Source organism: Ictalurus punctatus, chromosome 13, assembly GCF_001660625.3.
Source record: "Ictalurus punctatus breed USDA103 chromosome 13, Coco_2.0, whole genome shotgun sequence".
NCBI classification, from domain to species: domain Eukaryota; kingdom Metazoa; phylum Chordata; class Actinopteri; order Siluriformes; family Ictaluridae; genus Ictalurus; species Ictalurus punctatus.
This window is the reverse complement of record NC_030428.2, coordinates 16013705-16029007: the sequence shown is the minus strand read 5'-3', so window position 1 is coordinate 16029007 and position 15303 is coordinate 16013705. Positions and strand designations below refer to the sequence as shown.

General features: G+C 37.8%; 1 protein-coding gene across 2 annotated transcripts in view; it reads right to left on the bottom strand.

The window, feature by feature from the left end:
* Positions 1-14603, bottom strand: part of cyth1b (cytohesin 1b) — a 49007-nt gene extending 34404 nt beyond the window's left edge. Inside the window, exon 1 of one of the 2 annotated variants that reach the window (XM_017484158.3) lies at positions 14452-14603. In XM_017484158.3, coding sequence (XP_017339647.1) covers positions 14452-14470 — 19 coding nt within the window. In that variant the 5' untranslated portion in view covers positions 14471-14603. Of the gene's footprint in view, positions 1-4197; positions 4762-14451 lie in introns of those variants that run through there. The other variant, XM_017484156.3, reaches the window with a different exon arrangement.
* Positions 14604-15303: the final 700 nt, after the last annotated feature.

The window sequence follows — 15303 nt, the reverse complement described above, 5'->3', positions numbered from 1 at the left end:
TAGATAAATGATATTGATAGTTCAAAATACTGTATATGAAAAGCTTGCTAAAGCACCTAAGTGTTTTGATAAATAAACAGCAATGAGGTTCCATACAAAGAAACGGTGCACATTTAAATGAATGCTGAATAAGAGACAAGTCAAGTCTAAAGGATCAGGTAGGGGTCTCATACCCACATTCATTTTTACATGACCACACATAGGTCAGTCATAGTGTGAGATGTTTCTACTCCTATTTTCTTAAACCTCTCTCTCTCTCTCACACACACACACACACACACACACACACACACACACAGGAATAACAAGATCATTATAACCGCCATCCGCCCCTTTTATAGACTCATCATCATTGGTATTAGCAATTTCTGCTTATGAGAGCTTGCTAGCCCACTGCCTCTGAATCACAATCAGCTTGCTTGTGTGTGTGTGTGTGTGTGTGTGTGTGTGTGTGTGTGTGTGTGTGTGTGTGTGTGTCTGAGAGAGAGAGATAGAGAGAGAGCCTCTACAGACCTTTACATCCTACACCTCTCTTGCTATTTGCTCCTCTGTTCTCTATTATCATGTTTCTTTTATTCTTTTCTTTTTTCTTATGTGCATGTTTGTCAGTATTCCTTCAGGCTTTACAACTATAATGGAGAACAAGCATTAGAGGTCAAGGTACATATAAGAGAGGTGAATTAGTAGAGGTAAAGGTTTCTTTTTCACACACACACACACACACACACACACACACACACACACACACACACACACACACACTGTAATTCAGAAGCAACAGGACTGAATACTGCTGGTCATGGCGTGCTGTCTCTCTCATTAAGCCCTGTTAATCTGTTTTTGTCATTTTTGTTGATCACAGATTCAGGAAGTCAGGAAGTACAGTGCACCAGATGATATGCTGCAACATATGAAACTGAAATCCTTTTTGAGCAGAAATCTGAAATTTTAGTCTCAATTGCTCAAATCTTACCATCTAAAACTGCCAGTTCACACAGTCCCCAAGTCAGGCATGATATGAAGAGCAACTGACATAAAGCTAGCCAATTGAGTGCTGTAAGAGAGGCCCACAGAGCAGGTGGCTACCATGTGCATCATCCAGCCCTCATTTGGTATGGATATGATTTTAAAATGCTGCCCACAAACACTGACTCAATGCTGTGATGACCAATGTAGCAGCCATATGTAAAGTTTGGGTTACTTCAAGAGATACTGTGAGCTTCAGTAAAATCTAGTACTTAATTCCAAGTTCCTTCATCAGAATACTACGGCAAGAGAGGCCAAAAATGTCTGCAAGAAAATGTCCCCATCCCTAAATTCACCAAGAATAAGACCAGCTTCATTACTGTATTAATAAATACTATCAATCAATGCTAATTACCTCTTTTGACTGACCAATGAATTTTACAAAATGTTTCTTTTTGACAGATATAATGTTTCATGATTAAAGTGCCCCTATTATACTATATAAACGTGCCTAATTTTGTTTTTGAGGTCTCATACAATAGTTTTACATGCATCCAAGGTCAAAAAATACTTTAATTTTCTCATAATTTACACTGCAGCATTACCGTTTTCTCAGGGTCACAAACGACTCGCTCAATGATCCGTTCACTCTAAACTCCTCCTTTCAGAGAGTCTACTCTGCTCTGATTGGTCAGATGTCCCAGTCTGTTGTGATTGGTCTACCGCTTACAGTATGTGTCAGAAAGGAAACGCCCACTACCATATCTGAATTTCAGATCAGTAATAATGTCGGTTTTACGTTATCAATTTGAGCCCGAGTCCAATACTGATACATCGGAAGATCAACCCGAACCACCATCGCAAGCACGACGAGAACACGATTTTCTGGTAAGTTTATATGTAGTTTGACAATAACGTGAGTTAGCCGGTTAGCAGAGGCTAACAGGTAACAGGCTAACAGCTATTCACTGGCTGTACACGTATACAACACAAAACCACACATTTGGAACACTCGGTAGAAAATATCTACATAAATAATTAATCATACCTGTAGGTTGTGATCCAGATGTGCAAGATGGTCCAAATAAGTGGGTATGGTGCCATGTTTAATGAATAATCGTTTGACTTCAGCTAGATTTGAGAAGCAGACTTCAGTGAAATGATGGGAACACAAACGAAGGTCGGAGTTGAACTGCTGTGGTATCGTCTTAAAATGAATTCTGAAAACTGACGTGTTACATCTTCATCCTTTGGGAGTTCACACAAAGTGGTTTTGTTTTTGCAGCGCAGAAAACAACGTCTTCTAGACATGAAACTAACTCTTTCAAGACGCAACCTCAACTGTAGTGTTTGAGGCTGGGTCAAAGTACACATTGTTCACGAGCAGCCAATGAAGACCTGAGGTGGGTTTTCTGTTACAAACCTATGCCGGTTTGTACAGGAAGTAAGTCTAGAATTACTGACTACTCGTTTCAGCTGTTCAAAATCGGTTCTTTCTTTTGGGAGTCAATAACTCCATTTGTCACACGCGATGATTTTTTTTTAACTTTGCAAACTATTTACATTCACAAACAGCTATGTAACACACTACATGAAAGGTAATATCTGAAAAAGCATAATAAGAGTGTTTTAATTTCATTCTGCCTCAGCAAAACCTATGGTCATGAGCAGCTACTGCTCCTGGGTTACAACAACTAATCATATGACTTGATGTGCAACAGTAAAACACCTCTTTCCAGTTCCTTGGGATGAATGCAGCAGTAAGCAGAACCCAAGCAAAAACGAGAATGAAAACTTGCAGCAAGCAGTAAAAGGTTCCTCTCTTTACATAGACTATAAACAAAACAAGCTTACTCAGTAGTTACAACAACAGATCATATGACAAGCAACAGCTTATTACATACAGAAGCCAATACATGACATATTCTGAAAGTTTTCACTTCACATTTGATATATAATGATATATAACAAGGCTACGAGTGATACCCATGGGTCATAGAATTCAGTTACAAAATTGTTTCTAATATTATGTCTAGGAGGTCAACATTTAAGAGAGCCATAGTGCATTCAGAGATGTCAAAATGCCTACTATCACTGCATGTCAGGGTGAGTGTACGGATAAATGCAGTGTGTGTTTAAACTGAAGACGGCATGTGGGATGATAACATTGGCTAGACAACAAAAGCTTACTGCTTTGATCAATTGAGCAGTAATTACTTAATCCTGATCAGGGTCACAGTAGCTCCAGAGCCTATCCTGGGAACATTGGGTGCGAGGTGGGAATACATCATGGATGGGATGGCAGGAAGTAACCCTCCCCCCAGCCAAAACACACACACACACACACACACACACACACACAGGAGAAACCGGAGAAACCCAGATAGACACTAGAAGAATTTTTGGTGTGGTTCATTACTACAAAAATCATCAAATAAGACTGACTATTTCATCACTTAGGACCATTGAAGATGACACTGACTTCCATGATGCATTTCCATGATTTACCATAGTGGAGTCTCCAACATATTACTCCATCACAGCTTCAATAAAAGTGAAACTCTAAAGTATATTCCCATCAAAAGTAAATAAATATGAAAGAAGCTTCTGCAGGTAATCAGCAGTAAACCTCTTACAGGGTGAGTCTGGTGTTTCTCGTGTATCTTACAGCTTCCCAAATAACTAAAACACAGGATTTATTCATACTATTTAAACCAAACCATAATCCAGATTCAATCACATAGCTTAGCTCAGTTAGCTCTGACAATTTACGTTCAAATCTTTCAAAATACATGGATTTAAAAAAAAACATTAAACTGTAGCGGGACACCAAATGGAGTATTTTTTTCCAGGATTATAGCTGGCTCAATTCAGCTCAGGTAATATCACTACATCTTTAAAGCACTGATTTAATATACTACATGCTCACACGAAACCTTTTCTCTTTCTCTATCTCTCTCACACACACACACACACACACACACACACACACACACACACACACACACACACACCCCTAAAATACTTCCACACTCTGCAGAGACTATCACCACGGTAACAACATTAGGCTGATCTAATGCAGAGTGATTCATGTGTGGATCTATTTGTGGACTATTCAATAATTTTCTCACTATGAAACGTTTATGATCTTAAACAGAGTCTGAGATAACCATTGGACAAAAACTGGCAGATCACATAATAAACATACAGTCATGCTAAGTGCAGACCCACCTGCTGGTGCAGCAGGGCACACAGTGGGACACATGAACGCCTGGAAGCTGGAAGCACAAAGTTCGCTCACCGTCCCCATCTCAGTTTAAATCACTCTGACTCAATGCACACACCGATCTCACTTCACAGAGCACAGCAGTGAATGGCTCTGAGAGAATGGTCTGCTTTGGAACAAAGACTGCCAAAGTGAAAGATAGTTTGCTTCCCTTTTTAGTCCTTGTAGCAGAAGAGGGAACTTGCGCAGATATTTATTCCTCTTGAGTTAGCGATTCCAAATGAAAACATTTATAAAGATAGGTGGACCCAAACAGCGTGGAGCTCAGCACAAAGCTCCCTCACACCGGTGTGTGCTGTCTGTCAGTCTCTCACTCGGTCTGTCTGAGTCTCCGTGTGTCTCCTCTCCTCCCACTCAATAAATCCATTCTTTGCTTTCTTCTGATCACTGACACTATTGCTCTTTGCCCATTTTGTTGCACTTCGCTCACAGCGAATCAGTGTCTCCCCTCCACTCTGTGTGTTTATATTCGTCCTGTGTGATACTGTTGCCTGCCTGCTCTTGCACTGAAATAGTCTTGGAGCCAATAGGTTTCATACACATACGCACAAACATATTAACACTTCACACCACACATCTTCACTTACACCCACACATTGCACAGAGGCCAGTTTAGTCAGCATGTAACAGCATCATAATTCCGAGCATCTAAGTCATGCAAGGCTGTATGTGTGTGTATGTGTGTGTGTGTGTGTTTATAAAAATAAAGTCACATACATGAGACTGGTAACGAGATAAGAATTCTTTTTCTGTTTTATTCTCTCTCCTTTCATAAATGTGAAAATATAGATTAAAGTAAACGACTCAATTTTTAAATAGATAAATCTTCTTCAATCTTCACAAAGCAAATCAGTAATAACACCTAATACAACTGAGTGCAAATTTGCACCTCCCTGTAGTTTACTGATGATAAAAGACAAATGTAAGTCTGAAATGATATCAAAGAAGATGAAAATGAAATCAGGTAGCATAGTGGCGCAGAGTGCAACACTGCCGCCATATCAGTCCAGGTTCCCTGATTCAGTTCTGTGCTTGGGTTACTTTCTGTGGGGAGTTTTGCATTTTCTCCCCGTGTCCATGTCACTTTCTTCCCATCTTCCAAAAAAATGCCAGAAGGTGGATTAGCTAAGATAAATAGCCCCTAGATGTGAATGTGTGTGTTCAAGGTGCCCTACGACGGGCTCCGGTGGACTTGATCTTCAGCAGTTACTGAAAACGAATGAATAGAAATGAAATTTAGGAATACTCTGGGAAAAAAGTCCACACCTATACAGCAAAATCAGTTAAAAAATAAATAAAATCAATAAATAAAACGATTAAAAAGACTTTTTGCCATGATACTGCCGGTCTATAGTCCTGATTTGAAGAAGGCAGTGTGTGGCATCTGGCAGAGTTACAACAGATTTGTCAAACACAGTGAACAAAGACTGACCAATCAATCTGGCAGTTAGAGCAGAGACATCATGAAGAATAGAGGCGAACATTACACACCATACGATACACAAAACATTTCGTGCAGTTACATAGACAAAGGGATAAATTAGAGAATATTCTCACCCAGAAAGATAAACACACTTGGATTCTTTTATTATAATACAGTGCTGGGAAAAATTATCTGATTTCTAATGTTTTTGTGTATATCTGATACTAAATAATTTTAGATTTTCAAGCGAAATACAACATAAATCAAGGGCAACCTGTGTAAACATACAATGAAGTTTTTTGTTTTCTTTTATTGAAAAAGTTATCCATCACCTATCACCAATGTGAAACAGAAATTTCCCCCTTAAACTTAAAATCTGGTTGTGACACCTTTAGCAGCAAAAAAAAGGCTTCCAATAACTGGAGATCAGTCATTCACTTACTTTTAGGACTAGGATTTACTCCTATGCTTTGGATCATTGTCTTACTGCATAATTCAGTTGTGCTTGAGTTTCAACTTACGAACTGACGACCAGACATTCTCCTTTAGGATTTTCTGGTAGAGAGCAGAATTCAAGTTTCCCTTAATTACTGCAAGTTGCCCAGGCCCTGAAGCAGCAAAGCATCCCACACCATCACACTTCCACCCCCATGCGTGACCATAGGTATTATGCTTTTTGTTTGGTTTATACCAGATGTAACGGGACGCCTGTCTTCCAAACGGTTCCACTTTAGACTCATCAATCCACAAAACATTCTCCCAAAAGGTTTGAGGATCATCAAGGTGTGTTTTGGCAAAATTCAGACGAGCCTTCATGTTCTTCTGGGTTAGCAGTGTTTTTTTCCACGCCACTCTTCCATGGATGCCATTTTTGCCCAGTGTCTTTCTGATAGTGGAGTCATGAACAGTGACTTTTACTGATGCAAGAGAGGCCTGTAGTTCCTTTGATGTTGTCCTTGGAGAAATTTTGGAAGGTTGGCCACTTCTGGGAAGGTTCACTACTGTGCCGAGTTTTTCCATTTGGAGATAATGGCTCTCAGTGTGGTCCGTTGGAGTCCCAGAGCCTTTGAAATAGTTTTTAAACCCTTCCCAGACTGATGTATTTCAACCACCTTCTTCTTCAGCGTTTCTGGAATTTCTTTCAATTTTGGCATAGTGTGTTACAGGGTAAGACCTTTTAACCAAATCCATGCTGATGAAAAGGTTCTATTTAAGTGTTGATATGATTGAACAGGGTTTGCAGTAATCAGTCCTGGTTGTGTCTAGCCCAACTGAAACCATTATGAATGCAGTTTCATAGATTTGGAGAATTAGTAACTACAGGGCAAGTCACTGTGCATGATGGGAAAATACACCTGTGTCCTCTCCCAGGCAGGTTGCCCAAATCTGTTCCAGCATGACAAAGCCCTTGTGCACAAAGCAAGGTACATAAAGACATGATTTGCCAAGGTTGGGGTGGAAAAACTCGAGTAGCCTGAACAAAACCCTCAACCCCACTGAACACCTTTGGAATGAATTGGAATGCCGATTACATGCCAGGCCTCATCGCCCAACATCAGTGGCTGAATGGGCACAATGCACAAAGCATTTTTTTTTAGTTTTCTTATTACTTCAATAAAAGGTTAGATTTCGCTCATATTTTCACCATGAGATTAAGCAAATTAACAACTGGAGCTGATTGTAAGAATGGCAACCATTTCAACCATTAAAGTTGTAGTAAAGAATTTTATTTATTCTTTATTTGATTTCAGTGTCACTGTAAATGTTTTAAACGATTATTTTATTAGTCTAAGCTTGAAACATTACTCCCTATAGTGTTTAGTTAGGAAGCTCTGAGGATGACATTTGAGATCATGCAGGAAAAGCCACCCAGAACTTTCCAAATCCCTCCTAAACTTTCCTTATTTTATCTCCTATTACTCATGCACTGGGTCACTCCCTTCCTTCTCTTTTATCCCACAGTCTTATTACAAACCTATTACATCATTCATGTCTAGTTCTCTTTAAGTGCCCTTTTAACAATATTTTTGTTATAAAAATAATTCTAACAAACTAGTATATAAAACTAGTATATAAGCAACACTGCACTCCTGACCAGGCAGCTACTGTATTAAGGATGCTGCAAATGAATCACACAGTGCCACACGTTTGTCCCGCAAGCTTTGATATCTGACACTCATGCCTGCATAAAAATAAAAACTTCTTGCTTGCAACATTTTTGCTGTGTACCATATGATCCCAGCTCTAGTCGCAAGTAGAAGCCCTGTGAATCAACGTAAAACAGAATCTTTCTGGTAAGTTTACTAAAAAAAATAGCGCACCTCCTAGTCATATCTTTATTTGTATCCATTTAGAACACATTGTTCATTTCGATGAATGTATTTGTACTCAGTCACATCCATAAGAACTACCATATACATTAATATTCAACATTAAAATTCAGTCATCAAAAAAACCTCTGCATCCTATGCAGTAGTTATGAAAGGACAGAGTAAAATGCAGTGTCAGGATTTGAAAATTAATATAGCATCACTGCTGAGGAACCAAAGGGCCAATAAAACTCCTCTCAGTCAGTAAACTCCTCTCAGTGTTCTATTTAATTTTGTTTTACTTTCTTCATGATATGCCAAAATATGAGCTTGCTAGATATGTTCATCTAAAACAGAATACAGAAAGTATTTCTATAAGTATATTTTTTTTTTCCATAAAACACATACGTGAAGATTAATGGGTCATGGTTTCACATAAAAACAAAAGCCTTAGAAGATAATCAATAAGTTATCATCAAATCTGACCAGCAGGAGGCGGTCCACACTGTTTACTGTATACATAAAGATTTTACGTAGTCTACCCGTCAGTAAGTCATTGGGTTAAAAAAATATTCATCAATATGATCAACACAGTTTAGCCAAGTTATAAATCAGCCCTCATTCAAACAAGAATATCTTGTGTATCCTGAATAGTATACTAGTACCTACACAGTGAGTGCAATGTTGTTGTTTTTAATCATACTATCATCATGCTGACTGGCTTCCTCATGCAAGTCTGCTTTGAAAGAACCTTACAACTAGGTTTATGTGGCAAGTTTGTAATGTTATTATAAAAAGCAACTGAGAGCAACATTAGGAAAGTTGAAATGTTACTAATTTAAAAAATCAGCACCAAGTATTCATAAACACTAGTACTCAAGCCAACCTGCTCTACAAAATAAAATAAAAAAAGAATAGTTTTTTTTTAATAGCTCACAGTTTCAATAAACTAAAACTATCTGAGAACTAGAAAGTGGAACCAGTATCCCAAATTAAGTGGTAATTATATAAACAGGAAATTGCAATATATGTAAGGTGAAAATCTGATTTGTGTCTTTAGTACCACTTGATGATTTTATTAAAAAAAATTTTTTAGAAATTAATTTTGCTTTTGTTATAACTTAGGGTTTTACATGCAATTTCAAGGGTATTATAATAGTGGTTTAATGGGTTATTTCTATTAATTTTCCATGAACAGTTCATGAGCAGTCAGTTACATTTACTGTATATTCTAAAGCCTATGGGCTGTGTAACCTATAGACCGGATTGTCTCCTTTGTTAAATGCAATATGTCTGATGCAATTTTAATTCTACACGTTGTCTTCATTCTATCAACAACAGCCTACACAATGCAGACACAATGCAAATCAACATCTGACATGTTTAATGTATTTATAAACTGTTTGTATTATTTCTTTGTTCCATCTGAACTTCTGTTATTTAAATCAGCTATATATATATATATATATATATATATATATATATATATATATACTGATTGTTAGCAGTATGTACAGTGTCTATTAGTCTGAACATGGCACTGAAGATCTGTTTTCTCCGTTATTTATATTCTATCAGCTAAAACTACTGATTGTTCCCAGCCTGGTATTTTTTGAGCTACAGTCTCTAAGTGCTGAAAGCTGCTGTTTCAACTCTTGGCATGTTTGCTTTTATAATGCAGTGTGTCAGTGTTTACCTCTTGCCAAGAGCAAATAGCACTGCAAGCATTCAGCGTTAAAATTCTTTAGTTAACATCTGTACACACAAGAATGTCCAGAGATTCCACTAGTAGAGATTCTTAGCATGGTCAGTGCTACTATGGCAATGAAGATGTGAAAATGAGGAGGAAAATTGTCTAGTGATGCATCACTCTCAGCTAGCTGTTTATATATGATGTAGTGTTATCATTTCATCTATTCACACAGCAGGGAGTAACAGCAGCTCGACAACCTTTCCACTCGCAGAGCATACAAAATAAAGACATTTCAACATTATGTCAGTGTTTCCTTCACTACAAATCCTTCACCTAATAATATGAAATGTACAGAACACAGGATTTCTGTCTCTCAATTCTCCCTGTCCTTCTCACACTGCTAATGAGAGTACAATTACTTGTATGTACAGTGTGTATTCATTATGAGAGGCTCTTAAATTGTGAGGGCACTCACTGACCCTGTCCCAACGATACCTGACAATTTACCACCAGAGGCCATTTCCTGAATACCCACTTGTTACCATGGTTACACTGTTATTTCTAATTAGCACTTGTTAGTATTCTGCATATACTGTATAATCAGCTTCACCTCAAACCTGCTGGGAAGTTTTGCTCTTAGTACTATGACCAGTTTGTCTAATCCTGAAGGGTTTTTTTTTTTTTTTTTGCAGCTCATTTGTCCCTAGCCTAAAATGTTAACAGTACTCTTTTTTTTTCTCACTCTCTCTCTCTTTTTCTTACCCAATGCCTGTGACTGTGGCTGGTTATAATGGTAAAGGTGTGTGGATCTTTAACAAACAGGTAGCACAGCGGAGGTATGATTCATGTGCAGGGTCTTACTTTTTTCTTTTTTTTTTTTTTTTTTTTTTTTTTACTTTTAATTACATATCAGAATCAAAATACCATGACATGCTTGTTTTAATTCTAGTGTCTCCTTCTAAACCTGCATTTATACTACATATGCTACACATATTTGCCATGATACCCCATTTGTTACCTATACTCCTTGCCACGGATGAGTGCTCCAAATCTCAAATACCTTCCTTTCATTCCATGTGTTTCTTTATCTGTTTATCTGTTCCTATGCCTGTAGTATCGTTCATATTGAGATAGGTAGTAGATCGTGTATCCATAGCAAAGTTGAGAAGTCTCAAGACTTGGGCACAACTAAAGTCGCCAATCACATCATGTCAGGACCTCACCAAATGTAATGCCATGCCAATATTTACCACAAGCAAATTGAGGCATATTAAATATGAATGCTTAAAGTGGCACAGCGTTGCAGAGGGTAGTGTTGCTCCCTCACAGCTCCAAGGTTCAATCCTGAGCTCAGGTTACTGTTTTTGTGGAGCTTCACATTTTCTAACCATGTTCCTCAGGGTTCTCCAGTTTCCTCCTACCTCCCAAAAAGATGCCTGTAGGTTGATTGGCTGTTCTACACTGCCTCTAGTGTAGGTGTGAGTGTGCGTGTGCACTAGTGTTGTTGGGACAGACTCCCGATCCACTGTGACCCTGACCAGGATAAAGCAGTCACTGATGTTGGAAGAATGATTAATAAATGCATGTTTATTAACAACTGATACGCATTACATAACTTCACCACTCTTTCACCATATTTTCCGGATATTTCTCATGTTTGTTTATGCAGTACAAATTGCTTAACTGTACTCCACCACTAAATCATTGAAAGTTACGTATTTTTGCTCTACTTCATTAAAAAAAACTGAGCCCACCACCTCACCAAATGTAGTTAACCTAACAGCTTTTTACTTATAGGTTACTGCTAAGTGCTGTCAGCATATGAATGACATATGCCATTGTCAGTTTCCTTTTGTCAGTTTGGCATTACCTTTCCAGCTATGGTTTGTCTAATCATTATTGGGATCGTATTTCAAGCCGGCTCTCTCTATCTTTATTTAAACTCTGAGTCTTTTTTTCATTTTGTTTAAGTCATAGCTCATAGCTCTGACTCATGTCCACAGTATGAATATGATGTGCATTTCAATATACAGTATTTAGTTCCACTGCACTTTGGAGTAGATCGCCCTCTACTGATATTTCTAAGCAAGTGCAAGATTTGTCAATGAATCTACACTTTTCTACAAAGTGCAGATCAAGAAAACCCAGCATAAAACACTGCCCAATTCAAACACACTGATCAAAATACTTGAGGAAAATGTACCGTAAACTGGGATCAGTTGTGTTTATGAATGACCTAAAGAGAAAGTTTGTGTGACAGTGTAGATGTGTAAGTGTCATAGACCAAAAGAGGAGAAGAAAAACCACCAAATGCTGCACTTATTCACTGCAGCTGTCCCTGTAAAGCTTCTAACCAATCTCTTAGAATAATGAAATCAAAGGACACTGCTGTGCACAAGCATAAGCAGGAGGAGTTAAAGGAGCTAACAGACAGTTGGATGAGGTGAAATAAGGACAGGCTTAGAGGTTTGCTGTGCAGCCCTTGCTTCTTCCTGGATGTGACACATTGCCACGTCTGCAGCTGCAACTGTGGCAGTGCTGAGAGATCACTGTCACCTGTATGTGCAAATTCATAATTACAAAATTACATAGTGGGGTAGCCAAATTAATTATAGTTTGCATTCAGCAGCTATTTTCAGCTGAAAGACATTATAATAGTGTCAGTTTTTTTTTCTGGGTTAATGAATATGCATATCAACATATAGCAATCATTCTGTAGGTTCCTGTGCATCCTATGATAATATGCCACCATAACCACAAGGTTGCAGTGCACAAGGTTGGGTACACCAAAGAACAACAACAAAAAATCTAACCTAACCTAATATTCAATGTCCTTTCTTACTCCAATACAATGGAAAAAGCATTCACCATTTTAGTGTCTGTAAGTCAAGCAAATGATAGTTTTCCATCTTTAAATTTGAGTGTAGTGTGCATTATGACCTTAATATTTCATCTTTGCCCCAATAAATAGCATCACAATACAATGTTACAAATGCGTTCAGTTAAAAAAAAACACACACACATTTATTAGCATTCTCACATTGTTGTATACAAAAACTTTGTATATGTTAGAAAATGTCTTCAGAAATGTTCCACTATTTGTCAAAACTTAAAATAAGATGTTCATAACCAAGAGAATAATAACAGTCACAGATCTTAGTTGTGAAATATGAATGCAAAACACACTGTACAGTGGTATCAGGTGTTGCTGGCATGTGTGAATTGGAAGTAGGTGGAGTACTTCTGAGTTCCTGTCGTTGATGTATTTTTTTCTTATTTCCTGTCTATCTGGCTCATACCAAAACTGATTCTTTTCTTCATTTTGTCTTGTTAAAACTTGCAAATAAATATAGCTATCACTTTAAGCAAGTAACCATTAAAGGTCTCCACAGTATTTCCAATATTTATACAATCACAAACAGATATTCACACACATGCAGTGGTGTTCTGTCTTAGTTAAGAATTCAGACAGGAAATCCTGTTACACCATTTCTGCTTGTCTGACGCTTCATGAAGCACCACATAACACAAAGAAACAGGTCAGACTAAACAATAGTTACAAATCAAGATACTATACTGATTCTGGAAAGGTTCTTTTTGTCTGATCTGACTTAAAGTGTGTCTGACTTAGTGTAAAGCACAACACTGCACAAATTCCTAGTACTTGTATGTAAACACATATTGCATATAAAGAAACGACTCAGAAAAATATACTCAGAAGGCATAAACCACATTCTCTGCACTAGACAGTATATTAAAATGTATGTAACGGTCTATAGGAACTACTGTTCTATCCTGTCCTATCTCACAAACACAGATGGAGAATTACTGAAGTGAATTAGGGCACAATAAAGATCTTGTCTTCCAATTATATTAGTGAAATGAGTAGTATGAGCTAATAAAACACAATGATGTTAAAGGTACTGAATAAAAGAAGACTGTGTGACTTTGGTGGCTGTGTAGTTGTAGCACTACTGACAAGTAACAAATCACAACACTGTTGGCATTGTATCATAACCATCAAAGCATTTGGAAATTATACTCTACTATTATATTAGCCGTCCTAATGTTTTGTTGAAGCATGTACCTATAGTAAAGTAACACCTATGTGATCTACACTCTGAGAAAAGGGAAGGGATAGTAAACTTTACCGTTCCTCTTTTTTTTTTTTTTTTTTTGCAGTTTTACACTCAGGGGTGCATCTTTCACACCCTTGAGTGTGTCTTTTACATGGAAGTGTGCATGTAGTGTACCTCTAAAACAAAAAGTGCACCTTTGCTCTAAAAAGGCTGATCTAGTTGTGTACCTCAAATCACAGCACAGTATATCCAAGTTTCCAGGTGAAAGGTACCCATTCAAGTTACAAAACAGGTCCACTGGGGAATCACCTCCATGACAAGGAAATGTTTAGTACTTGTGTATTTGAGAGTGTATCATAAACCCAGTGTTTATATTTCAGCTGGCAGACATATTAAATGAACACCCTAATGAACTTGACTGTTTATGTACCAGGTATTCTTTGCAACAAATTTAGATGAAAGTAAATTTAAGGAAAAGTTTTAAAACTACAGCGCAACAGAGTTTCAAGCCACTAACAACACGTATCATTTACAGTACACTGAGGTTAAACTGCTGGGATTTCAGTCATTTAGTTGTCTATAGAGAGACTGTAGACTGATGAACATGCTGTATATCATCCTGCTTCAAACTAAGCCACACTTTCATAACGGCTTGTTTCTGAAATGTTACGCCTCAAAAAATGTACGTGATTTACCGTAAATGTCTGTCTCCATCCTCCCGCTTTATTTCACTGTGTAATGTATCGTTACTTCTCCGGTTATTTAGTCCCCCTTGATCTGAACATCAGCTCCTGTACCGTACCCTTTGCTCTCTCACTGCCTCCAGCCCACCCACTACCACGTGGCCGCGCACATCCACTCAGCCAGCTGCATGTGCACGTGCGCTTCTACAGTAGGAAGTGTTGCCAAATGCCAAGTATTGTGAATCTCCCTCTGGGATTAATAAAGTGTCCTATCACATGTCTGTCTCTGAAATATGTTTTAGGAGGTGGGACTTATATGGACAGTAAATCTATCGTGGACTTGTACACACTGACACACGAACTGTTATGGCACTGGTGCAGGTTTAGCTCTGATTTGGATTCTCCAGCAGAGGGCGCACTTCTAATACTAATCTGCATAGCTAAATATCTGTAAGCGAGCCCTATAGTGGTGAAGTCAGGATTCTGTTTTTATGTACGGTGTTATATAGAGGACGACAAAAAAAATAAATAAATAAAAATAAATAAAAAAATTTAAGGGTGAGGTAAGACAGAAACACATAAGAAAGAAAGTAGCTCCTCGACTTCACTCCTTGCTTCAGCCACCAGGTGTCAGTCTACAACTAACTTTGATTTACATGTAAGTAGAGTCACGCACTATTTGTATTTGGATGGGATTCGGAGTGATCTCCGAAGCATGAAGATGAAACAAATATCAGGCTCAAAGACTCGATGGGTTCATAGTATGTTCATAGTGTTTATTGTGGTAATACAGCTTATTTTCTACATTAATTAATACATAAATACATACAATTAATTTTCTGGTCTGTAAAAAAAAATATAAAT